Below are 27,778 nucleotides of genomic sequence, written 5' to 3'. Positions count from 1 at the left end.
AACCGCGGCCGCAGCTGCCATATGCCCCAGGAGCCTCTGAAAATTTTTGAGAGGGACCGCTGTCTTGTGTCTGAATAAGTCCAGACATCTCAGCACTGACTGCGCGCGCTCGTTTGTGAAGCGGGCTGTCATATTGATCGAGTCCAGCTCCACACCGAGAAAAGAGATCCTCTGCACTGGGGAGAGTTTGCTCTTCTCTCGGTTGACCTGAAGGCCCAGATGGCTGAGGTGCCGAAGCACCAGGTCCCTCTGTTCGCATAACAGCTCTCGAGAGTGAGCTACGAGAAGCCAGTCATCGAGATAGTTGAGGATGCGAAAACCCGACTGCCAAAGAGGGGTCAGGGCTGCCTCCGCAACTTTGGTGAAGACGTGGGGAGAGAGGGACAGGCCAAAGGGGAGTACCTTGTACTGATACGCTCGACCTTCGAAGGCAAACCGAAGAAAGGGTCTGTGACGAGGAAGGATCGAGACGTGAAAGTACGCGTCCTTCAGGTCGATGGCTGCAAACCAATCCTGGGGACGAATGCAGGTTAGCATGCGCTTCGTCGTGAGCATCTTGAACGGCAGCCTGAGGAGGGACCGATTCAGAGCTCTGAGATCCAGGATGGGTCTTAACCCACCGCTCTTTTTGGGCACGATAAAGTAGGGACTGTAAAACCCTGACTTCATCTCGGCTGGAGGGACTGGCTCGATTGCATCCTTCGCCAGTGGGACTGCAACTGCAACCAGCTCTGCGTCGGGCTGCCAGCCTGGCTTCATGTACCTCGGCGGGAGTTGGAGCTGGGGTTGTTTTTGGAGCCGCAGGGGGGCGCCCTCGGCGACGGGCAGGCGGAGGCTGGGCCACCGGCGGCGGGATGGTAGCTTCGTGGTGGGGCAGAATGTGCTTAATGGCCTCCATCTGCTTCTGGACTGCCGAGAATTACTGGACGAAATCCTCGACAGTGTCGCCGAAAAGGCCGCTCTGGGAGATGGAAAGCGAGCTTTGTCGGCGTCTGCCAGATGTAGCTCCTGGACCACAGCCGTGGACATCACCTGACCCAGGGACCGCGCCGTGACCTTCGTCGCACGAAGGGCGAAGTCGGTGGCGGCGCGGAGTTCCTGCATAACATCCTGGTCAGGACCACCCTCGTGCAGTTGTTTGAGCGCCTGGGCTTGATAGACTTGCAGGGTAGCCATGGCGTGCAGGGCTGAGGCGGCCTGTCCAGCGGCGCGATAAACGCGGCCCACGAGAGCGGATGAGCGTTTACACGCCCTGGAGGGTAGATGCGGCCGATCCCGCATAAATGAACCGCAACAGCGCTCTCGACCTGGGGGATCGACTCATATCCCCGGGCCGCCCCGCCATCGAGGGTGGTGAGGGGAAAGGAGCTGGAGCGCGGGCGAGATGAAAAGGGCGCCCGCCATGTTTTAATCAGCTCCGGGTAGAATGGGACCGGGGGAGGGTGTGGCGGTGCCGCGGGAGCCCTCCCCAGGAACCAATCATCCAGCCTAGGAGGATCGACCGAAGGCGCCAGAGGCACCTCCAACCCGATCCCCCCGGCGGCCGGGAGAAGCATAGCCGAGAGTTCAGCATCAACCCTGTGACAGTGTTGTCAGCCTCACCCTCAGACTCTCTGACGCAGCGACAGACATCTCTTCCTCCTGTGGAGCGCCAAAGGAGACGCTCAGCCCGGCTGCCGGGGAAGCGTACTGCTCTGGCAGCTCAACGGGGCCACGCTGAGGTGCAGAAGGCCGCGGGGCTTTGGGGGTCTCCCTCGTGTCTCGCCACGGCGGCCGAAAAGCATTGACGGCTTAACGACAGCCCGCGGGACGACGAGGGGAGCCGTCTCGCAAAGGAGCGGCGATTCTTCAACGTGACCATGGTCATGCGCTCACAGTGAACGCACGAACCATCCGTGAACGCTGCTTCAGCATGCTCTCAGCCCAGGCATGTGAGGCAGTGTTCATGTCCGTCTTGGGAGGTGAGGAAACTGCCACATCCAGAAGCGCACGGCTGGAAAACCATTCTGAAAAGAACGTTCTACATGGCCGTGAGAAATCACTCTTTTAGTCCCGGTCTGCCCAGGGAGGAACCGCGGCACCGCTGTGCACTGGGGAGGGGATCGCTCGCTGGAGAGCAGGAGGCTTTGTTTTGGCCGTGAAAACGGCCGCCCGCAGGATCCCGCTGATGGCTGCCAAAACACTCTTTTAAATTTATAAGCTCTTTCAGATAGGCAGCTCATCAGCGGGGAAGAGTGAGCTGGAACGTTGCTTTTTCTTTCTGTTGTCGGCTCGAGCATTATGGCTCTGAAGCAAATATCTGAATGACTGGCTGCATGCCGCCATCTTATATACCCGTATGTACGGGGCGTGGCTTGGCATGGAAATGCCACTCGCCAATTTTCATTGGCCTTTTGAATAAGGCTCAGAGACGATTGGACTCTCAGGCGATTCCCCATGTAACGTCGTAGTGAAACGACTGAAGGGGAACTTTAGATGCTCATTCATGTTTATTTCATTCTGTAACTGCCAGTAAAGCAGAGGAAATGATCAGTTCATGTGTGCTTTGCATTTATTTTTTGACTATTGTAATAAAATTTACAATTTTTAATTTTTAATTTTCTAAATAAAAAAAAACAGACTAGACTAATTGATTTTTGTGGGATTTAAGAATCAATATTGTTTCGTAAAAATGAGAATAGATAAAAATCGAGAAATCATATTTCTAATTTTAGCTCTAATTTTTTATATTATTTTATTAAAAAACAAAAACAAAACAAAAAAACAAAGACATTATTTTTCTAAAATCATACTTAAAATTTATAAATATATAAAAACCAGAAATGACCTTTACAACAGATTTCAAGTTGCATAGCCACTCTAGGATACTGTCTGCTGAACGTGCATCAGGAAGTGTCATCTGTCCATGACCCACCGGATTCAAATCAAACTTTCATGGCCATTTCTCATCCAAGGATGACATCTGCTGAGTGTTACAACCTGCTAGGTGTCAGTTATCATTCCAGTTGATGTATAAAACATAGTACCTGTCCCTACTGTACAGATGAACGCTTCCTGATCATTGAATGACGGCCAAGCTAGTTGAGCTGACAGGTCCATACAGGAAGACATTTGTCACACTTTACTGGAACTGACCATCAGCTAAGGCACGTTAGAGGTATTAGCAAAAGCTGTGTGGGTGACTCCAGTGGTTGCTTGTTTCTTGAATGACAGGGAAAGGCACACAAAGGTGGATGCTTATGTTGACACTGCAGATTTGCAGACGAAAAGCTGACAGGTTTGTCACTGCTGTGAACTAGTGGTTTGCTTGTCAAGGTGATTAAACATCAAAGAACATTTAACCCTCGTTTTCATGAATAATTGAGGCATAAGCCCCCAGAGTACAGTATGTGCGGTGCAAAGCTCAGCCATCTGTTCTGTACTATGAAACTAGTGTTCATGTGGGTTCAATTGGTTTTAAGAAACAGAAATAACTAGTTTGGTGAATAATTGTACAATAAAAGGTTATTGCTAATGAAAATGGAACTTACATCTCAATTCTGTTACATAAAGTACAGTGAGGAAAAAAAAATAAAATTGATCCCCTGCTGATTTTGTACATTTGCCCACTGCCAAAGAAATGATCAGTCTATAATTTTAACGGTAGGTTTATTTGAACAGTTAGAGACAGAATAACAACAACAAAAAAGAATATCCAGAAAAACACATTTCAAAAAAGTTATAAATTGATTTGCATTTTAATGTGTAAAGTAAATTTTTGACCCCTTCGCAAAACATGACTTAGTACTTGGTGGCAAAACCCTTGTTAGCAATCACAGAGGTCAGTTGTTTCTTGTAGTTAGCCACCAGGTTTGCACACATTTCAGGAGGGATTTTGTCCCACTCCTCTTTGCAGATTGTCCCCAAGTCATTAAGGTTTCGAGGCTGACGTTTGGCAACTTGAACCTTCAGCTCCCTCCACAGATTTTCAATAGGACTAAGGTCTGGAGACTGGCTAGACCACCCCAGGATCTTAATGTGCTTCTTCTTGAGACACTCTTTTGTTGCCCTGGCCTTGTATTTTGTCATTGTCATGCTGGAATACCCATCCACGACCCATTTTCAATGCCCTGGCTCAGGGAAGGAGGTTCTTATGGCCCCGTCTATCGTCCCTTGCGGTGAAGTTGTATTGTCCTCTAGCAGAAAAACACCTCAATGTTTGACAGTGGGGATAGTGTTCTTGGGGTAATAGGCAGCATTTCTCCTCCAAACACAACGAGTTGAGTTGATGCCAAAGAGTTGATACCAAAGAGATGCCAATGGAGCCACCATCATTTAGATGGTTATTGGCAAACTTCAGACGGGCATGTACACATGCTTTCTTGAGCAGGGGGACCTTGCAGGTGCAGCAGGATTTCAGTCCTTCACTGTGTAGTATGTTACCAATTGTTTTCTTGGTGACTATGGTCCCAGCTGCCTTAAGATCATTGACAAGATCCTCCCGTGTAGTTCTGGGATGATTCCTCATTGTTCTCATGATCATTGAAACTCCATGAGGTGAAATCTTGCATGGAGCCCCAGACCGAGAGAGACTGCCAGTTATTTTGTGTTTCTTCCATTTGCGAATAATTACATCAACTGTTGTTACCTTCTCACCAAGCTGCTTGGCGATGGTCTTGTAGCCCATTCCAGCCTTGCACAGGTCTACAATCTTGTCCCTGACATACTTGGACAGCTCTTTGATCTTGGCCATGGTGGAGAGTTTGGAATCTGATTGACTGATTGCTTCTGTGGACAGGTGTCTTTTATACAGGTAACAAGTTGAGATTAGAAGCACTCCCTTTAAGAGAGTGCTCCTTATCTCAGCTCATTACCTGTATAAAAGACACCTGGGAGCCAGAAATTTTGCTGATTGACAGGGGATCAAATACTTATTTTACTCTTTCAAAATGCAGATTAATTTATAACTTTTTTAAAATGTGCTTTTCTAGATTTTTTGTTGTTATTCTGTCTCTCACTGTTAAAATAAACCTACCATTAAACTTATAGACTGGCAATTTCTTTGTCAGTGGGCAAATGTACAAAATCAGCAGGGGATAAAATATATTTTTTCCCTCACTGTATTTGCACAATATTACTGTTTTTACTCTATTTTTATTAAGTACATGTAGCCTTGATGAGCAAAATAGCCTTCTTTGAAAATTAAATTAATAAAAAAAACATATCTTTACTATTCCAAACTTTTGACTGTAATATTAGTTAAAAAAATTGTAATAAAAAGTGTCTCAGAGAATGCATAAAAACTAAATATTGTGAAAAAGAAAATAAACTATACACATAAAAGACTTTTAAGTAACTAATATATATGCAAGTAAAAAATAACATTAAAAGGTAAACCAACAAACAAACATTGTTTTACCTAACAGTCTGAATCCTTTAAAGGTTGAAAATCCCTGATTTGATCTTCACTCGTTTTAAGAGGTTTAATGGGTTTGAGACTACATATGGATTTGATGTTCTATAAAGCATCAGCAACCTGATGATGATGCTGTTTCTATGGTAACTGACCTCCAGCGACTGCAGGTAGCCCTCCTGAGGGTCGCAGAGCAGTGAGGAGATGCGGTGGCTGTTCCTCATACAGCTCACGCTGCTGTCTTTCCACAGAGGGAAAATCTGCCTGACGACGGTCATCCTTCCCAGGGAACTGTGGGCCAGCTCCATAATCTCAGTATCACTGATCTCCTAAACGCAGGAACAGAATACAAAGAATAATAATCATGCTTCTTTATGAAACAATAGAAACTTGATTACTTGCATGAATGCACAAGGTGAAATGTTTGATGAATACATGTAATAATTATGTATATCTATGTTTATATATTATTATATTATAATATACAACAGTTCATTCTGGTCCTTAAATCTGGTTTTACTGTTTAAAACCAGATCTCATTAATCTGTTATGAAAAATTTCAAAACTTTATATTTTTATTTAAATTTAATGTTTTATTAGAGTGCTGGGCTTGTACTTCTCACTGAATTGCTTAGCAAAGTTTACAATGTCATTGTTGTTTAATAAATATTATTGCTCAGTAAATAACATTATATAAAAACAATAGTTGTAATTAGGGATGCACCGATCCGAATCGGCCGAGATGCTTGCGCGTTTTGTCAGTAAAGCCGGTTCTGTAATCAGCGGTAAATGCCATCAGGTGCGTGATGTGCGCAGCTCGTCAGTGAACAACGGCTGTGTGTAGTATATACGGCTCAACGTGAAATCACGCATATGATGGCATTTACCGCTGATTACAGAACCGGCTTTACTGACAAAACGCGCAAGCAATCTCGGCCGATTCGGATCAGTGCATCCCTAGTTGTAATATTTAATAATAGTATTTGGTATTGAGAATTGGTGTATTAGTGATAGTGATATTGGTTACATTCTAATGCCATTAGACCGCAACAAGAGACTGCAAGACTTTGACTTATGAATCAGTAGCAAAATCTTTTTATATTGAAAGGGGAACTAGGTTGTAGACTTGTTAATATTACTTTTACTTACAACAGCACCTTGAAGATGCACCTTGAAGATGCAACCAACAAATGCACTGACCTACCTTATCACGGGAAATCCTGTTAACAGTTAAAAACATACTACAAAAAAGATATCGCTTTCCCCAGCAGACATTCAAACTAGTGTTTTATTTTGAAAATGAAATTGAGCTGAAGAAAGAACGCTGTATCAGATGTGGGTAATGACCCTCGCTCAGACCATCTCTCTCTCATAATACGCTACATAATACAACAAGCTTTCAATGAAGCAACTCAACGTTCTTTCTTTACTAATAGTTTTGAATTGATGTTTTTGAAATTAGTAACAGAGGCTTGTGCTAATCAGTTAAACTATCAACTTTGAATTTTTTAATTAAAAATGATTATTTATTATACACTTTTGCTGGACTGCTGTATAAATACAATATCACACTCCTAGTTGTGTGATATTGCTCTATATCACAATGACTGTGATTACCTACGGCACTTGGCCTGCTGATATTGAACGATATCACAGCAAATCACACTACAAGTGTGATATTGCTCATTTATAGTGTATATTATATTGGTGAATAATCTATATTGTTAGAACTGGTAATAATATTTGAAATATTAACATTTCTTTCATTAAAAATGAACAGAGAAAAGTGTTCATTGTAATTCAATTAAATCTTACCAAATTTGAGTGTGCTATATATGGTTTGCCTGTATTATGAGTATTATGCTGTTAGCTTAGCAGAACGCTAACATCAAACTGAGCTGAAATCAATTGTAGGTGAAGTCTAATGCACTTCACATCAGAACGGCTATTTGTCTGGTCTACAAAAATATAGATGGTTTCACGTCAGTCACTTATAAAGTTCCATTCCATTTATTTTAGGATGCTGCCCTAGAAGGAAGCTGCCTGTGGATGACATATATCAAGGCAGCTCAATGTGTTTTTGAAAAATAAATTATACGTTTTTTTTAAATGTTGAGTTACGATTGTCTTTTAAAAGGCCTTAGGACAGAGAGAAAAGAAAGAAACAAAAGAAAATGGCATAATGATTCTTTTAAAGCATGCAGGACATTGAGGAAAGAGGGACTCAGAGAAGACTATAAAACAATCAATAAACAAGCAATTTTGAAGCAGTATCAGGAAGGCTGGGCTGGGTTTAGCTGGGTATTATAACAGCAAAATGGGTTATTTCAAATATATAATGAGAAGTCAATGGTTTTCAATATGAGAACACATTTATGGTAGAATAAAGATCAAACCCCTCTGACATCTTTTGAGTGTAGAAATTTGAGACAAAAGCATTGTTCGTCAAGAATTTGCAACTTCTTTATATATAATAGTTGAACCTTGTAAAGATATTTGGTGAACATATTCGAATGTCACATAAATCTTCATACCGGTACTCAAATCAGAGCCAGTTAGCTGTTTTGAAAAACACCTGAAAAGATCATCTCAGACCGACAGGAATTTCCCTTGGCTGGGTTATGTTGGTTAGTACTGGTCTAGGTGCTGTTAATCAGCAAAACTAGTGCAGCTAACATGGTATGTCAGCTGATACTGACTGAACAAAAAGATCTGACCAAACAGAAAGTGTTAACAAAAGCTAATTTGAAAGAAAAATGCACTTGCCATTTTAGCTTGCATCTGCAAGTGTTTTTCTGCTTTTTAATCATAATTCACTTATAACTTATAAAAGTATTGCTGTACCAGGTGGGCTACTGAGCAAGTTTACTACATCCAAAAAGCCATACATTTGAAGCTGGTAATGTGATTGTAATGTCCAAATTCACTGTGGTAAAAGTGTTCTGAGATCATACCATAGTACTGTGCAATGAACAGCTTGAGTCTTTATTAAGCAATAAGTTACTGATTAATCAGTAATACAAGCTCTTAATTGTTTCTGGAGTTTTGTAACAATGCAGGTAAAGCCACTGGAATAAATTATTGTGACTTTATTTTAGTATCCCAGGTAATTAAATGTATGATTAAATGCACAATGAATATATAATACATATTGCTTTATAAATTAACATTGGTGTGGGCCTCAAATTATAAGGACATGGTGGTATGTAATGTTTTGGGAGTGAGAATGAATTGGTATTAGCTCATTTGACATGCACTGTTTATTATTATACTGAAATATAGAATTATGTTTTAATGTGGTTGTTATACCACATTAAAATATAATTCCATAACAGCCAAAGCATGTACATGTAGAAATCAGCTATCAGCAAGAAATAATAATAAAAACAGTTTAATTACTATAGAATTCTTGTAAGTTACAACGACAGATAGCAAATGAAATCTGTGCATTTAATTTCCCATGAGACAACATGGTATTGTTTGTCCTGCTGTAGCTTTTTGCATTTACAGTGATCATTTGCAAAGTCAAGATGGCAGATACTGTGTAAATAAATTAGGCTAAACAGCTCTGTTATTGAAATATTTATCGTCAAGATGTTGTTCAGCCATTATTTATACTCCAGTCTGAAAACATTCACAAGTAGATGCAATTCTGAGAGAGAAAAAGTGCTTTATTTCAAGTGCTAGCTATATTTCCTGCAAAATAAGAAAAACAGTCAGTACTATCTAACATCCTTTTCCCATTCCAATGTATGTCCTGTTATATTCCCCATGTGACTCTTGGTTCAAAGGATATATGTTTACGCTAAAAGCCTACTAGTGTTCTCCCTGTATTGATGGGTTTGCTGTTTCAAAGATCTGGGGAGAAAGCAGTATCTTCTGCCAACAAGTTCTCACTCCCAACTTGTCACACATGGACGACTGGTCAGGACCCCTTGGAATCACTTTTTAGCGCACCAGATACTTTTTTTATCATGCAGGGAGCCCCATTGCTTTTAATTGCATCTGATTCAGACATTCTTTGTATATATTCGTAAAACTGGGAATTATTTATATACACATATTTATTTCTAACCACTCTGAACCTAACCACTTCTCAAAAATAATAAAAGCATTACAGGCAGATAAAAATACAGCCATGGGTATTTATTGCAACTGACCAAAAACTGTATAAAAGTATTACAAATATCTTGCTGTATTTCAAGTTTTCTGAAGCCATATAACATATACATTGCCGCTCAAAAGTTTGGGATCAGTAGGATAATTTTAATGGTTATTAAAGTTATTTCTAATGCTCATCAAGGCTGCATATATTTGATCAAAAATACAGAAAAAAACTAAATATTGTAAAATATTATTTCAATTTAAAATAACTGTTTTCTATATGAATATACTTAAAATCATGCATTATTCATTGTATGATTTCTCAGATTCAAAATATGCTCAATGCACATGCATTCTTAGAATAGCCCTGTGGTCAGTGTTCTCATTTAAGGTCAACTACTATCATTGCAGAACAGCAATTTTAAGAGAATTTGTTATGTAAATTAGTTCTTTGAATTTGTAGACTCACTATTTGTCAGATGAGTGGCACTTGTAAAGTAGTACACAATATTATCTGGTGTCTTCTTTTTCAAAATTATTCACACCTATGCATTGTGTAGTCCACAGGAGGAGACATTAATATTTAACAGCAGCATGTGGTGCTTTACAGCATGTTTAACAGGAAGGCATCATCCTTCACAATTAACTTAAACAAAATATGGGCCTTCCGCTGCTCAAGGATTGATTTACCCGGAATTTCAATCACATGTGATCGATTAAACACCATCTGCCTTTGTGTAATTTGCTTTTAACATGCATCAAAGATGTTTGGCGAATGTTTTTGTGCTTGTTATAATGGTTTCAATATGTGGGAACGCTTCTCCCCAGGAGAGGCGATTTGCTGTATTTCAAGCCTCTGTTTATCTCATTATGGACACAACATTTTAAACTGGCCTTTCAGTAGGTTGAAGAAAATTGCATCATTTCATCATCATTTTTATGCTGATTTCATCTACCACATTTTCTAATTCCTAGCAGCAAACACTAGCCTCTTCCTACACTGTTTTATTAGTTTGCCTTTATGTCTAGTCGTCCATTATTTATGAGTCCACTTTAATGATATACAATCAACTATTGTCACGAATTGAGTCGTCCTGTCATCATAAACTCTTGCACTACACATCATGGACTTCATTCCCCACAAGCCACTGCACTAATCACTGCATTCCCCTGCTCCTTGTTTCTCACTGCACTGATTACCGCTCACACCTGCACCTCATTTCTAGGACTGCATTTAAGCCACTCTCACACTCAGCTTCTTGGCGAAGTCTTGTATTGCCCCGGCTGCATTTCTGAGCGTTTCTTCCCGTGTTTGATTCCTGGACTCCCTCCCGTGTTTGATTCTTGCTGCCAGCCCCGACCTTTCTGCCTGTGTTTTGACTACGATTTCTGCCTGCCCCTGTGTGTTTGTCTGTTCCAATAAAATGCTGCGAATGGATCCGCTCGTCTCAGACCGTCCTTGTGACAGAAGACTTCGCCACTACAAGGATCCAGCAGCTAGTATGGTGTCATCCGGTTCCAGCACGAATTCAACAGTACAGATCATGCGTCTCAAACAAGGTGAGCGGTCTGTTGAGGAGTATGCAATGGACTTTATTGAATTGGCAAATCAGTCTACTATGGATGAGGCTTGCCTGATGATTTTCTTCCGTGGAGGACTCTTAGAGCCATTGGCTTCCCTCATGCCAATGTTTGAACCTGACTGGACTTTGCAATATTATATGGATCTTGCTCTTTTGTTGTGTGGCTCTCCTTTTACTGTGGGAATTGTGGAGGAGGACCATCTTCCCACAGTAAGTTCCAGCTCAGAGCCACAGCATAAGATGTCTGCCAACCCAGAGCATGTTCACAAGATGGCCTCCCCTCCTGAGCCTGTTCACAAGATGGCCGCCCTTCCTGAGCCTGTTGCCAGGATGGCTTCTGCTCCTGAGTTCCCGGCCAAGATGGCTTCTGTTCCTGAGTTTCTGGCCAAGATGGCAACTACGCCTGAGCCTGCACCCAAGATGGCCGCCACGCCTAAGTCTGTCGTCGAAATGGCGGCTGCAGCATCAGACCCTCATGTTTCTGTGGCTTACCAGAGACTGATTTCCAACTTGGAGGACCCACCACTGCTGTCAGCAAGAACAGTCGGTCTCTTACTGTCGACATCAGCCAAGCCACCGCCTGCTAATGCCACATCAGTTGAGTCAGCGCCTGCTCATGTCAGGTCAGCCCAGCCACAGACTATTCACATCACATCAGCCAAGCCACAACCAGTTCACGTCATGTCATCTGCTCCTGAGTCTGCATCTATCAAGGCTGTCCTTCCAGCAGCCGTTCCTTCAGAGCCAAGTCAAGCAACTTCGCTTCCTGGACCAAGTCAAGCAACTTCGCTTTCTGAGTCAGGTCAAGCAGCGCATCCTGAGTCAAGCCAGGACACGACCTCACATCCTGAGTCAAGCCAGGACACGACCTCACATCCTGAGTCAAGCCAGGACACGACCTCACATCCTGAGTCAAGCCAGGACATGGCTTTACATTCCGAGACAGGTCAAGACACCCCAACACTTACGGAAAATAAGCAAGTTACAGTAGGCCTCCCAGAGTCTCCGCTGGTTCCGCCCAGCCTTCCAGAGCGTCCGCTGGTTCCGCCCAGCCTTCCAGAGCCTCCGCTGGTTCCACCCAGCCTTCCAGAGCCTCCGCTGGTTCCGCCCAGCCTTCCAGAGCCTCCGCTGGTTCCGCCCAGCCTTCCAGAGCCTCCGCTGGTTCCGTCCAGTCGTCCAGAGCCTATGCTGGTTCCGCCCAGCCTTCCTGAGATTCCTGTCTGCACTGTTCTGGCCACGGAGGCCATGTATGGACTGTCTAATTTCCCACCCACCCTCCCTACTGCTCCAGTCCCACCACCTCTGTCTCCTGACAGTCCCTCGGCTCACCTTCAACCCACCTTCGGTGCAGAGGAGTTGCCGTGGGTCTGCCAGTCTCCATCGGTGTCCTGGCTGGAGGATCCCTCACCATCGCCTCCAGCCTCAGAGTCCTGGACTCTGCCTCGGCCCTCCGACCCTGCGGCTTCACCCCGGCTCTCTGCTCCCTCGTCTCCGCTGTCGGCCGTCGGTCCACCAGCTCCACCGGGCTCCATCGTCCCTCCGGCTACGCCCTGGTCGGTCGTCGCCCCACCTTCGCCTCTGGACTCTACTCCTCCGGCTGCACCTCGTCGCTCCGTCCTACTGGCTCTGTGGACCTCCTCCCTCCCGCGGGCACAGCCTCGGTCCTCTGTCGCTCTGGCTCCGCCGTGTACCTCCGGACCTCCATCTCCGCCTTGGTCGACAGAGCCTTGGGTTCCGCCTTGGCCCTCCGGATCCTCTGTGTCGCCCAGGACCATCGACTCTCCGGTTCCGCCTCGGGCTCCACCAGCTCCACCTCCGTCGGTCGGCCCCATGGAGGAGCCAACCCTTCCTCCACCATGGCTTCTCCCTCTGCCGGTCCCGCCTCAGTCCATAGCTCCATTACCCCCACATGGACCTGGCCCTCCATCCCTCCCCCTGTTCCGCCTCCGCTCCACCACCCTCCGGTTTCATTATGTGGTTAGAGCGTCTGGAAGCCGCTCCTTGGGGCTCTGTCACGAATTGAGTCGTCCTGTCATCATAAACTCTTGCACTACACATCATGGACTTCATTCCCCACAAGCCACTGCACTAATCACTGCATTCACCTTCTCCTTGTTTCTCACTGCACTGATTACCACTCACACCTGCACCTCATTTCTAGGACTGCATTTAAGCCACTCTCACACTCAGCAAGTCTTGTATTGCCCCGGCTGCATTTCTGAGCGTTTCTTCCCGTGTTTGTTTTCCCGTGTTTGATTCCTGGACTCCCTCCCGTATTTGATTCTCGCTGCCAGCCCCGACCTTTCTGCCTGTGTTTTGACTACGATTTCTGCCTGCCCCTGTGTGTTTGTCTGTTCCAATAAAATGCTGCGAATGGATCCGCTCGTCTCAGACCGTCCTTGTGACAACTATATTACACAATAAACAAACACTGATTTATTACAGATTCATGCAAACTACTAATGTGGTCTACTGAGAATGACTGCTTTTGACAGTCATACAAAATACACATCATTATAACGCTATAACAAAACTGTTATAATGCTGTTTTTTTTCTCTTGATCTTACATAATCTTATTTTTGTTTCTGTAAATAAAGAGTGACCCGTGACATTGTATTATGTTGAATATCAAATGTTTTTGTTAATAGGGGACTTGTGGACCGATGTTTTTAAATTTGTGTTGTTACTAGTGTTTAAGTTTGAATGCAATATTTATAATTCATGCTGTTATTGTTTAATAATTCCATGAGTTAGACAATACATTTTTTAATTAGAATTCATACTACTGCTATTATAAATATGTAAATATGTATAATGTACAGTATTCATAACATCGATATATTTTAAAAGTTTTGACATATTACCTTATACTATACACATTTCAACTGTTTATCTTTCTCATGTCATGTACATTGTCTCTTGTGCGTATATCACCTCCAGAACTTGATAAAAGATTTAAACTGTGGTGCAATGGTTTAACATGTAAATAATACTGTATTTACTTTTCTGAAAATTCTAAATATAGGTGTTATTATCGCATGTTTTGCAATTGTTGTGTTTTATCACCTAACCGGTTCATTAAAATGAATAAAATGAGTAAATGAAATAAAAATACTTCAAGCTAAGTGACATTTGATACAATTACCAAGTACAAAATCCTCTTTTAAATATGGGTGCATCTAACCTATTTGCATGTTGGGGCATTTGTGCAAATATGTGCAAAAATTCGTAGTAAATCACAAGCGTTATATCTATGAAGCACATATAGAGTCAAACCAAAAGTTATTCAGACACCAGATATATTTTTTGATATGTTTTAGTAGTGGTTGCAGTACACTATAGTTCGTGGTGAGGATAGCAAAATAAAGTGAACTGTGACATTATACCCAATAAGTTCTTCATGCAATGGACTACCAGTAAAATTGATAACAATTTGGGACCAAAAATTTTTCAAACACATTGACCTAACCATGTTTTGCTTAAGTGTTTTTTTTCTTTAATTGCTAATGAGACTTTTTTTCACCACAGACTGAACAAAATTAAGCATTTTTTGGTAAATGGACAACAAAGTATTGATAGTTGTGTAAAGATGGTCATACTAACAGTTGTCTGAATTTGTGGTTGACTGTAATCCATTACATGCATTTCTATCAAAGTGATCTTACATTATCAAGATGAATTAGTTCTGACACAGTTTAACTTGTTCTTGTACTTGTCATATTTTTTTACCATTTTCTAAACTATTGAGAAAAAAGTGATAATGTGATAATGTTGAGGGTGTCTGAATAAATTTTGGTTTGACTGTATGCTTTATCTTGTGTGGATTACTTTTTGTGCTTTTGTGGAATCCAGTAGCCCAGAGTAGTGGATGAGAGTGAGACTATTGGTCAACCTTTTTTTTCTTCTTCTTTTCTGGACTGTCGCTTTGTATGTATGGCTATGGATTACCAGGATTTATGCACTACCACTTCACTTGCCTTACAAACTGAATTGTTCTTTGTTTATTATGTTAATTGACTTGAAATGGTTGTGTTTCTGTAATACATGCTGATATGTAAAAGTGTTTTTTTTTTCCCGTCCCCTTTGTTTTGTTAAGCTGCTGAAGTGTGTCAAGTATAAATCTGCATTACGTCTGCCAGAACCTGGTAACGGTAAAACTTAAAACAGTTCAACCTAGTATTGAGAACAAACTGTAGAGATTGGGAACTGTTTCATGCAAATTTCATTTGACACAGATTTTTATAGGTGCCTGATCTGCATAATTCCCACTGTATGTTTGCATAGTGTAGTGAATTTCAGGCTGCCATGACAAGAAATAATCTATTACTGCAAGCAAACACAAATTACATACAAAGTTAAGACTGAAAAAGAGTGCAGTTAATGGAAGAAAGCAGATGAACATGAAAAAAAGATATAATAAATCTTTCCTTACCTCATTCACAAACACCCAGTGACTGTCTTTAGAGGCCAGGTTAGTCTCTACAGCCTACAGAGACACAAATATAGAATGAATCAATATGAGTTGTCTTTGGCAGAAGTAAATGAGCTACCTGACATTAAAGAGATGGCCTGAAGAAAGGTGAGAGAGAGAGAAAAAGTACCCATATCTGCTGGATGGAAACAATAAACAATACTAGACCTAACGAGTAATGTTCATCTCAAGGCTGGTCACTGTGCACCAACAAACTTTTAGTCTAAACTTTTTAGACAAACTTTTCTGTAACTCTGGACTAAAAGGCCTTGCAAAGTCAACACAACTTCAAAAACATTGCAAGCATAGATGCCATGCCTAAAGAACTTATATAAATATTTCCTTAATATGTACCATTGGAAAAGCTGATATAAAAAGGAACAATAACCTAAAGAGAACCTATTACAGGACATTCATAACTAAAAACTACATTTTACAGAATTACAGTCGTGGCCAAAAGTTTTGAGAATGACACAAATATTAGTTTTCACAAAGTTTGCTGCTCAACTGCCTTTAGATCTTTGTTTCAGTTGTTTCTGTGATGTTCTGAAATATAATTACAAGCACTTCATATGTTTCAAAGGCTTTTATCGACAATTACATGACATTTATGCAAAGAGTCAGTATTTGCAGTGTTGGCCCTTCTTTTTCAGGACCTCTGCAATTCGACTGGGCATGCTCTCAATCAACTTCTGGGCCAAATCCTGACTGATAGCAACCCATTCTTTCATAATCACTTCTTGGAGTTTGTCAGAATTAGCGTTTTTTTTTTTTTTTTGTCCACCCGCCTCTTGAGGATTGACCACAAGTTCTCAATGGGATTAAGATCTGGGGAGTTTCCAGGCCATGGACCCAAAATTTCAATGTTTTGGTCCCCGAGCCACTTAGTTATCACTTTTGCCTTATGGCACGGTGCTCCATCGTGCTGGAAAATGCATTGTTCTTGACCAAACTGTTGTTGGATTGTTGGAAGAAGTTGCTGTTGGAGGGTGTTTTGGTACCATTCTTTATTCATGACTGTGTTTTTGGGCAAAATTGTGAGTGAGCCCACTCCCTTGGATGAGAAGCAACCCCACACATGAATGGTCTCAGGATGCTTTACTGTTGGCATGACACAGGACTGATGGTAGCGCTCACCTTTTCTTCTCTGGACAAGCTTTTTTCCAGATGCCCCAAACAATCGGAAAGAGGCTTCATTGGAGAATATGACTTTGCCCCAGTCCTCAGCAGTCCATTCGCCATACTTTTTGCAGAAGATCAATCTGTCCCTGATGTTTTTTTGGAGAGAAGTGGCTTCTTTGCTGCCCTTCTTGACACCAGGCCATCTTCCAAAAGTCTTGGCCTCACTGTGCGTGCAGATGCGCTCACACCTGCCTGCTGCCATTCCTGAGCAAGCTCTGCACTGGTGGCACTCCGATCCCGCAGCTGAATCCTCTTTAGGAGACGATCCTGGCACTTGTTAGACTTTCTTGGACGCCCTGAAGCCTTCTTAACAATGCAGTGGAAAGTTTTTTTTCGGGATTAAGTTAATTTTCATGGCAAAGAAGGACTATGCAATTCATCTGATCACTCTTCATAACATTCTAGAGTATATGCAAATTGCTAATATAAAAACTTAAGCAGCAACTTTTCCAATTTCCAATATTTATGTAATTCTCAAAACTTTTGGCCACGACTGTACATGACTGGATTTAGTTAGAAACATCATTTATCAATGCGTCATACTGATCAAATAAATCTAACTTTAGATAAATGCTGTAGACAGACCATTTTGTGTTGGGGGTTAGAAGGACAAACCATTATGAAATTGTTTGAAGACTATCAATACAGCACTGCTTTGCAATGACTGTAATTATCCAATTTTGTGTTGTGCAGCTTTTTGTCTTGTAGAACATATGAATGCACATTAATGTTTTGACTGTGTTTATGTAAAGTATTGTGCATTCTTACAATAGAGGCTGTTGTGTTGCTTCAAACTGACTTTAAAAGGCAGGCAGCTGTCTTGCCTTTATCGCATTCTTTCTTTGTGTATTTAGCATGTATGACAGCACAGAATATATTACTTTCAATTAAAGTCGCTATGGAACAGACAGCCTGTCAAATATCATATCATATATTTAGCTGACGGCAAGGTAGAGCGTGTTTATCAACAAAGTACGTTTATTGTCATTAGCATGGCTTAGCCTTGTCTGAAAACATAATAAACTTTAGGAAAAATGCATGGTATCAGGCAAAATATGCAAAAAAAATAAATAAATATTGCACTTCAAGTGCAATGTGTGCTACATGACAGTATAAATAACTAAATGAAATGTGAGCTGTACAATAAGAAAACTATACAAAACCTTGACACATGATAGTCTGGGATTAGCCAAGCTTGAAAGTGATTTTGAACCATTAATACATATATATATATATATATATATATATATATTGTAAACTACTCTTGCTATTGCTATCCTGAGCAAATGAATAATAGAATTTAGTTAAATTTGTTATCTGTCATTAAATTGTTATGCTGCTTTAGAAGCTCTTACAAATTAAGTTTCAGGAGGTACCTTATATCAAAAACACTACCTGAAAAGTTGTTGGCTTATGCTTTTTTTGTATGTTTTAGCAAGTTGCTAGGATTTGTTAACTTTTTAGTCTGTTGCTAGGTGTGTTTAGCATATTCCTAGGCATTGTTAACAAGCTGCAAACATGATTTAACATGCTTCAAGGTATTGCTATCATGTTGTTGGCATGCATCAGCATGTTGATAGGCATTGTTAATTACTGATGTTTAACAGGCATTGTTACCACATTGCTGACATGCTTTACCATGTTCCTAAAATGTTATTTTTAGCATTTTAGCATGTTGCTAGGCATTGTTATAATGCGTGGCAACAAGTAAGCTGTAACGTGTGGTCGAGGGAAGGACAAGCAGAGGATCCAAATGCAGCAGAAGTTTATTTAAACAAAACAGGTAAATCCAGGCATGGACACAGGGCAAAAGACCAGGCAGACTATAGGCACACAAAACAGCCATACAGGAGTAAAACCAGACAAAGCACCGTGACAGACACAGGTGTTTAAATAGAAGGAATAACGAGGTAACAGGGGAGGAGCTAAATCAATTACCAGGGAAACTAACAAGATAAGCAAAGGAAAATAAGAGAAGACAGAAACAACGGGGAACAAGAACACTTCAAAATAAGAGTCCGCAAAACCAAGACAGGAAAACATAGACCGAAATCATAACATAGCCCCCCCTCAAAGAGCGGCTTCCAGACGCTCCACAATCACTAAACAATCCAAGGGTGATGGAGCGGAGGCAGAAGAGGGAGAGGGAAGGAGGGCCAGGTCCATGTGCGGGAGGATAAACAGGGGACCAAGGCAGAGCAGAAGGCCAGAGCGGAGCTAACATAGTGGGAGGCCAGGGTGGTGCAGGCAAAGCAGGAAGCCTTGGCGTTGCAAGCAGAGAAAGACAGCATGGCAGAGATGGAGACCTAGAGAAAGCAGAGATAGGCAACACAGACGGAGTATTCATGGCCCCAAGGACCGAGACAAAAAATGTAAAGAGTTCTGTAACAGTCTCTGTGACCAGTTCAGGACAGGGTGCGATTTCAGGAATGGCCTCCATAGCAGTCACAGGACAGACAGGGATTTCAAAGGTGACCTTCATAGCCATGGCAGGACAGACAGGGAATTCAGGGGCAGCTTCCATGGTCGTGAAAGAATGGGCAACAGGTTCATAGACGGCCTCCTTGGCCGGTTCAGCACAGTACGAGGATTCATGGGCTAGGGATGTATCGCTGGGCGCTATCACCATGTAGAGATTCAAAGCAGACATCACCGTTTCCCTAGGCTCCACAGCAAACGGCGCCACCTCCGAGGAAACTGCAGTGGTGGTGTACGCGGCCCAGATACACACAGCGACTCCCATTATGGGTATCACTTGAAGATCCTGGTGCAGCAGACAGGACGGGACGTGATTCTGGATGGATCGCTGTGGCGTAACGAGGCTCTGGGCGGTCAGTGGTGACGTGACGAGGCCCTGGAAGATCTGCTGAGGTGTGGTGGTGTTCTGGAAAACCAGCTGCAACTTGACTTGATGCAGGAAAATCAGCTGTGGCTTTACTTGGCTCTGGAAGTTCAGCTGTAGCTTGACTGGGCTCTGGAAGTTCAGCTGTAGCTTGACTGGGCTCTGGAAGTTCAGCTGTAGCTTGACTGGGCTCTGGAAGTTCAGCTGTAGCCTGACTGGGCTCTGGAAGTTCAGCTGTAGCTTGACTGGGCTCTGGAAGTTCAGCTGTAGCTTGACTGGGCTCTGGAAGTTCAGCTGTAGCTTGACTGGGCTCTGGAAGTTCCGCTGTAGCCTGACTGGGCTCTGGAAGTTCAGCTGTAGCCTGACTGGGCTCTGGAAGTTCAGCTGTAGCCTGACTGGGCTCTGGAAGTTCAGCTGTAGCCTGACTGGGCTCTGGAAGTTCAGCTGTAGCCTGACTGGGCTCTGGAAGTTCTGTTGAGGCATGCACAAGCTCAGAGATGGCAGCCATCTTATAGAAAGTCTCTGTGTTGGCTATTGAAGTAGTACCACACTGCTCCTCCTCAACTCTGACAAGAAAAGCAGAGCCACTCAGCTGCAACGCTAGGTTGATATAAAATGTCAATGTCCAGCTAGGGTCATGCAGCGGCATGAACAAGCTGAGGGGCTCAGCTAGTCCCCCCCGAAAAAAAATCATGAGGGAAATTTCCTCCATTGTAGCCAGATTAGCCAACTCAACGAAGTCCCGGACATAATCCTCCAAACAACGATCCGCTTGGCGGAGACACATGATTCTCACTGCTGGATCCATAGTGGTCTGGTTTTCTGTAACGTGTGGTCGAGGGAAGGACAAGCAGAGGATCCAAATGCAGCAGAAGTTTATTTAAACAAAACAGGTAAATCCAGGCATGGACACAGGGCAAAAGACCAGGCAGACTATAGGCACACAAAACAGCCATACAGGAGTAAAACCAGACAAAGCACCGTGACAGACACAGGTGTTTAAATAGAAGGAATAACGAGGTAACAGGGGAGGAGCTAAATCAATTACCAGGGAAACTAACAAGATAAGCAAAGGAAAATAAGAGAAGACAGAAACAACGGGGAACAAGAACACTTCAAAATAAGAGTCCGCAAAACCAAGACAGGAAAACATAGACCGAAATCATAACATAAGCTTTCGGACACAGTTTGCTAGAATTTGTTTTAGCATGTTCTTAACATACCAAACCATTTTTTAGTGGTTAAAAAGTAAGTAATACCTACTCGGAAAACAATATTGGTTGCACTGATTGTAACATATTTTGTTTTAATTTGCTTCATATGCATGAGTTTTTGGTACGGTATTGCGCTAGAGTGATTAAGAGCTCCAGTACGAACCCCGTGAAACAATGGTTTGTCAAAGAAGCTCAAATCCGCATAAAATAGTACGGATGCATCAGCAAATACACAATACACAGATATTTGAATTCTGAACAGCCGCAATACGTACCTCAAGCAGCGTAATAAAAATGCAGTAATATGTGCCTGTACCAGCATAATAAAAACGTGGCACGTCTTATATTGAACGTGTTTTTTTAGCACCACTGTCTGGACATTTCACTTTGAAACTGCTATGAAACATGCAGGAAGGTGCATAATTACAGTGTTGCAGAAATGTATATACAGGCACTTTTTTAATGAGCCTGGGTTGTATTTTGGCATGCTGCTACTGGTAGTTGTTAATATGTTTTAGAACATTACAACATTTTTGTTTTGCTAGGTCTTGTACACAGTATGTACACCAATTGACTCTTGTGCATCAATAAAAAAAAAAAAAAGAGTTACACATACACTGTAAAAAGTTTTCACCAGATTCAACTTAAAAACCTAAGTTCAGCAGCTGCCTTAAGTTTTTAAGTTAAATCAGCTTAAAACTACAAGTAATTTTAACTTATTACAATAAAAATGAGTTGATATAACTTGTGAGTTAAGTTGATTTAACTTAAAATCTTAAGGCAGCTGCTAAACTTAAGTTTTAAAGTTGAAACTGGTGAAAACTTTTTATAGTGTAGGTACACAGAGTTGTATAGCTGCATAATTTATCCAATTGACTCTATAATAGACTATAATATGCATAAGCAGAAAACAGGAATAAAGCGAGTATTTGGTTTATATGCCAACATTTAAAAAAGAGGCACCATCTAGTAAAAAATGGTACAAATTTTAATTTTGAAGCCTTGCCAACAGAATGAAAGCCTATTAACAAATACTGCATCATTTTATAGTTAAATGGCCCTGGGAATAGACATCGCAAATCATTTTAATTAGGTCATTTTTGTCCAAAAGGTCCTGAGAGGAACTATTTTTTGTACCTAGTGTAAAATAGATTTATTAAAGGAAATTAGAGTGAAACACACACCTAAGCCAAAATCTATGCAGTTAGCATTAACACAGGCAAAATTATTTAAAAAAGGTTGCACAAGGTTTAAGTATCTTTTAAAATTATACATTTATATAAACCTTATACTTAAAGTGCATATTTGCCTAATAAGATCCTTTACACTGCCGAAAATATGTATACGTAATATGTAACAGCCGCCTTGCCTTTATATCTTGGTTATAGGTCTTAGTTCTTCTTCTCACGACATTAAAAACATTGAACACGTCTGCTTTAAAGCAAAGCAAAACTGGAAAAAATGATAAAATTATATAAAATTTAAAAACTATAAAATTTTTCTGATGTGTATAATCAGAGCCCTTATTATAGTATATCGTACAAAGTAGTATGCACTGTCGATCAATCTCATCTGCTAAAAAAAAAACAAAAAAACAAACAAACAAACAAACAAACAAACAAACAAACAAACAAACAAACAAACAAACCTTTGTATTATTTTCATTTGTCATCTTTATGCACACTAATCCACAGTGATTGACATTATGTCTCAGTCATATCCTAAGGTCTTGTTTAAAGACTAAAGAAAAATTGATCTTTGGCCACCACTATTCTCCCCATGTCCTTCCAGTTCTGTTCATTACATGCTGACATAATGAGCCTGACCTTCTGCTCAAATGTCAAGCAAATATTAAAAATGCATTTGACAGTAGAATCTGGGGGAGGACTTTCATGTTTTAGTCTAATTAAAAAAAGTAGAATATTAATCTAATGTAAAACAAGCCCTCTGATCCTTCGTGAGTCACAATGTGACAATAGACAGGACGTACAACTTATGCAGACATTTGGAATTATTAATTAAACTTTGCCTATTTGAACAAACCAGCATCACATTTAGTTTAAAATTTTAATTAAATTTGCTTTACCAGTGTATGAGAACAATATTTGAGAAAGGAGGAAAAAAAACGCACGCACACACGCACACACGCACACACGCGCACACACACACACACACACACACACACACACACACACACACACACACACACACACACACACACACACACACACACACACACACACGCGTTGGGTTTACATGTTTTATGGGGACATTCCATAGGCGTAATGGTTTTTATACTGTACAAACTGTACTTTCTATCGCCCTACACCTACCCTACACCTAAACCTAGCCCTCACAGGAGATTGTGCACACTTTTACTTCATCAAAAAAACTCATTATGCATGATTTATAAGCCTGTTTCCTCATGGGGACCTGAGCAATGTCCCCACAAGGTCAAAATCTACTGGTATTCCTATCCTTGTGGGGACATTTGGTCCCCACAACGTGATGAATACCAGGTACACACACACACACACACACACACACACACACACACACACACACACACACGTTGCGTTTACATGTTTTATGGGGACATTCCATAGGCGTAATGGTTTTCATACTGTACAAACCGTACTTTCTATCGCCCTACACCTACCCTACACCTAAACCTAGCCCTCACAGGAGATTGTGCATACTTTTACTTCATCAAAAAAACTCATTGTGCATGATTTATAAGCCTGTTTCCTCATGGGGACCTGAGAAATGTCCCCACAAGGTCAAAATCTACTGGTATTCCTATCCTTGTGGGGACATTTGGTCCCCACAACGTGATGAATACCAGGTACACACACACACACACACACACACACACACACACACACACACACACACACACACACACACACACACACACACACACACACACACACACACACACACACACACACACACTCTTTAGGCTTTGTGTTGACATTTCAGTCAATTTCAAGCTATACACAGCAGTTGAACTCATTTATCCACCTCAAATTAATAATAATAAGAAGAATAATAACCTTCATAAATATTTATAAAACAATCTGGTGTGTGAAAATTCACATCTTCAGAGCATGGATATTTATCTGTATTAAGCTACTTACTAGTTGAGTGCAGAAAGCTTTCATTTATCAGTAAAGGATGGAGACAGACTTTATTAACAGCTATTCTTATTAAATCCACTCCAGATGGGACATTTATTTACAGTGTTTAAATGGGAGAATTGAATTATCAAAGCTTAAAAATTCGGAAACACCACATACAGCGGTAGTCATGGCCTAATGGTTAGAGATCCAGACTCGTGACCCAATGGTGGCGGGTTTGAGTCTTGGTACCGGCAGGGATTGTAGGTGGGGGGGAGTGAAGGTACAGCACTCTCTTTCACCTTCAATACCTCAGTCAGCCTTGAACAAGGCACCAAACCCCCAATTGCTCCCCGGGCATCACAGCAAAAATGGCTTCCCACTGCTGTGGGTGTGTGTTTGTTCACAATTCACTGCTTTGTGTGTGTGCACTTGAATGAGTGAAATACAGAGCACACATTCTGAGTATGGGACACCATACTTAGCCACACATCTTTTCCTTTACAGGCAGTATTTCAGATATGTATTTCAAATCTGTATATGAAAATACAATTTTGTGTATTTTACTCTTACTAGTGTGTGTAATACATTTCAAATATTTCAATGAAAAATACTGCCTGTTGTTTTGTTAATATTTGTTATAATCAATATCTTAACCAAACTACTACAACACAAGGGCAGATCTGTTGAGTGAAACTGGCTTTGAAGTGACACTTGACTGAGCATGAATATTCCAGTTTACGTATACGTCTTGCTTTGATTTCTCCATCCTTGTAGATTGCATAAATGTAAAATTTAAGAAATGAGAAACATGCAGTAAAATAAGATGAAGATGCGATGATCAGTACTATTAAGTAAGCTTTCAAATGTTTTAGTGTAATGTGTTAACAGTGAACAGTGAATGTTCTAGCAGCAAAAATAAATAAATAAAAATATTAAATAAATACATACATTTTTGTACATTTTTAATTATTCTGAGCACAGGAAGTGAAGAGGTAGGTGAAAATAAAACAAATGCATTAAAGCTTACATTCAGAATAAGTCCAGACAGATTTCAACCTAATAGTGATACTGTACTTCACTTAATGGCTACTTTTATATATATATGAAAAGTTTAGATGCAAAACCTTCTAAAAGCCACCAAAAATGGGATAATGATACTGAGTGAATGCTTTTGCATCTGAGCTCTCTCTCTCTCTCTCTCTCTCTCTCTCTCTCTCTCTCTCTCTATATATATATATATATATATATATATATTAGCGGTGGGCCGTTATCGGCGTTAACGTGCTGCGTTAACGTGAGACTCTTATCGGGCGATAAAAAAATATCGCCGTTAATCTATTCTCAAAGTTGGGTTGGGAGCTGGGTCTAAACTACGCAAGATATGATGACTTTCACCTTGATATTTTAGCGCGGATGACGTATACCTAGTCGAATTGCACTGTAGGGGGCGAGAACGAGTCTTCAACTTCTGTGAAATTAGCACATCAAATGAGACGTGCTGACATTGATGCAGTTATGAAGCCGCTTCAGGGCAGGTGCGTTGCTAGACCCTTTTTACTGGGGCACGTGAGTTATAATTTACTTTGATAATCCCGAAATAAAGACATTAAACTATATGCAACAACTGAATTGACGCTTCTAAAAGCAACGCAGTTTAATGGAAGACTATGTACGCAGAAATCCATGCCCGTGCGCGTCTGTGTATTTAACGGCAACACGCACGTCGTGCAGCCTTTTGCGCACAAGTACTTGGTTACACAAGTTTGTATAGGTAATTATGTTGTAAATGCAATTGTCAAGCAGTTTGTGATGCATTTTGGAAACAGGAGATGAGCGCCTGATCTAATGCGCCACCTGGCCCGTTCTCGAAGACTTACTTTTAGTCATTATTTGGGTAGCACACATATTCTGAATGCCTTCAGCAGAATTCAAATTAGCCATTTTAATCTAGATTAATCTAGATTAATTCCAAGATTTAATCTAGATTAATCTAGATTAAAAAAATTAATCTATGCCCACCCCTAATATATACACACACTACCGGTCAAAAGTTTTTGGTCAGTAAGAGTTGTAATGTTTTAAAGAAAGTCTCTTATGCTCATCAGTGCTGCATTTATTTAATCAAAATATAGAAAAAAAACTGTAATATTGCGAAATTTTATTACAATATAAAATAATGGTTTCTATTATAATATACTTTAAAATTGAATTTATTCCTGTGATGCAAAGCTGAATTTTCATCAGCCATTACTTCAGTCTTAAGTGTCACATGATCCTTCAAAAATCATTCTAATATACTGATATCTATTGGATTATATATTGCAACAGCTGCCCTGCAAAGTATTTATTTAGAAATTTACATGCAGTACATAAATTGTAACACTGAGTGCCCACATTTTCAGTTACCCTTTTCTGTAAATATTTTTGCAAAAAAAAAGTAGTAGCTTTTTTCACATTTAACGTGAAATGTTTAGTATAAGCAGTGCATTAAATTTTATTCAAAATAGATGAATGTAAATCTGACAATGTTTTATTACATTAGCTGTTTTGGATATCACAGCAGTTTGGAAATGAAACGTATGGTGAGTGGCGCTAGAGTTAAAGCTGTATGCAGTTTTAAAATTAACATACCTCCTACACAAAACCCTACCCTTTATATTAACAAAAATAAACATGAGATAATAATTATTTTGCTGAAGTCTTTGATCTCTTTTATTGTGACTCATACTTCTTGGTACTTGTACCCAGGTGAGTAAATGAATGAGTAAATGAGTAAAATGAAAAATCATACTTATTGAACTGGTTATGTGATGCAAACAAATCATGCACTAAGTGTTCTGAGGACATTACATAGCATTATGCAGAGAACCACTTTTGAACCATTTTTTTCAGGGTACCAAAGTTGAAGATTTATTTTAGCAATAAAAATCAGGTTCTCTATAGAGAAAATCAATGTCAGTTTCTCCTGCTAATTTTTTTTTTTGCTTTTTGAGATACTGTACACTGCCATAGTGCTATAAGTGGCTATGTCACTTGTCAGTATGAAACAATTGAGAGAAAGTGTCTTGGATGGCAATGCTTCTAGACACCTTTACACATACTTTACATGGCGATTTTACACCCCCGTAGGCTCCTTCAAACACTCTCCAGACCAACAAGGTCTTCTTGAGTCAAACAAGCTACAGTGTACCTCATTCCACTTGGCCTTGTCTTTAGTTTCTGAAGGTCCTTTATTCTTCTAGCTAGATGAAGGTTTGTAGAGTTTAAATGGATTCTATTATGTATTATTAGATGTCAAGCAGGTAAAGCCTAAGGTTGCGAAAACCAATCTTCAGCCATTTTCACAGCAACATGTGAAGCACTCTTGAAATACACAAACACACACTGTTTTACATGTTTTATGTGGATGTTCTATAGATACCCTTCATCCAAAGCGTTCTGCATTTTTAGATTTTCAAAAAGCATTATGTATGATTTATAAGCTCTTTTCCTTATAGGGGGATCTAGGAACACAATAGTGAAAATGGTGATAAAATTCCTTGGTCCTGTCATCTGAACATGACATAAGTCAGTTAAATGTCCTTTCGTGACATTCTGTCATCCACTACACATATCACTCATTCTATCATTGTTGTTTGTCACCGTGGAGTTGACGTTTGTATGCCTGTCCCTCCCTCAGACACCTGGATGGTTTGTGGTCTGTAGTGTTTGACAGAATGGGCAATAAAGGTGGTCCGGAGTGACGGCAATGAAATGATGTGTTTATGATTAGCCAGCTGTTTGTGTACGAGAAGGGAAAAACATACCCAAAGTTGAATGTCAATGATTCCTGAGGCGCAAATCAAGATAATGCATACATATCCAATT

General features: G+C 40.8%; 1 protein-coding gene across 2 annotated transcripts in view; it reads right to left on the bottom strand.

The window, feature by feature from the left end:
• grid1b (glutamate receptor, ionotropic, delta 1b) overlaps window positions 1–27,778 on the bottom strand; it is a 467,814-nt gene that overhangs the window by 74,455 nt on the left and 365,581 nt on the right. For both annotated transcript variants that reach the window (XM_073828690.1, XM_073828691.1), the window contains exons 4-5: window positions 15,513–15,566; window positions 5,548–5,721 (exon numbers count right to left, since the gene is read on the bottom strand). In XM_073828690.1, coding sequence (XP_073684791.1) covers window positions 5,548–5,721; window positions 15,513–15,566 — 228 coding nt within the window. The remainder of the gene's footprint in view (window positions 1–5,547; window positions 5,722–15,512; window positions 15,567–27,778) is intronic.

The sequence above is a fragment of the Garra rufa genome, chromosome 22 (genome assembly GCF_049309525.1).
Source record: "Garra rufa chromosome 22, GarRuf1.0, whole genome shotgun sequence".
In the NCBI taxonomy this organism is placed as follows: Eukaryota; Metazoa; Chordata; class Actinopteri; order Cypriniformes; family Cyprinidae; genus Garra; species Garra rufa.
Note: the sequence above shows the minus strand (reverse complement) of the source record. Positions and strands in the feature narration are given on the sequence as shown.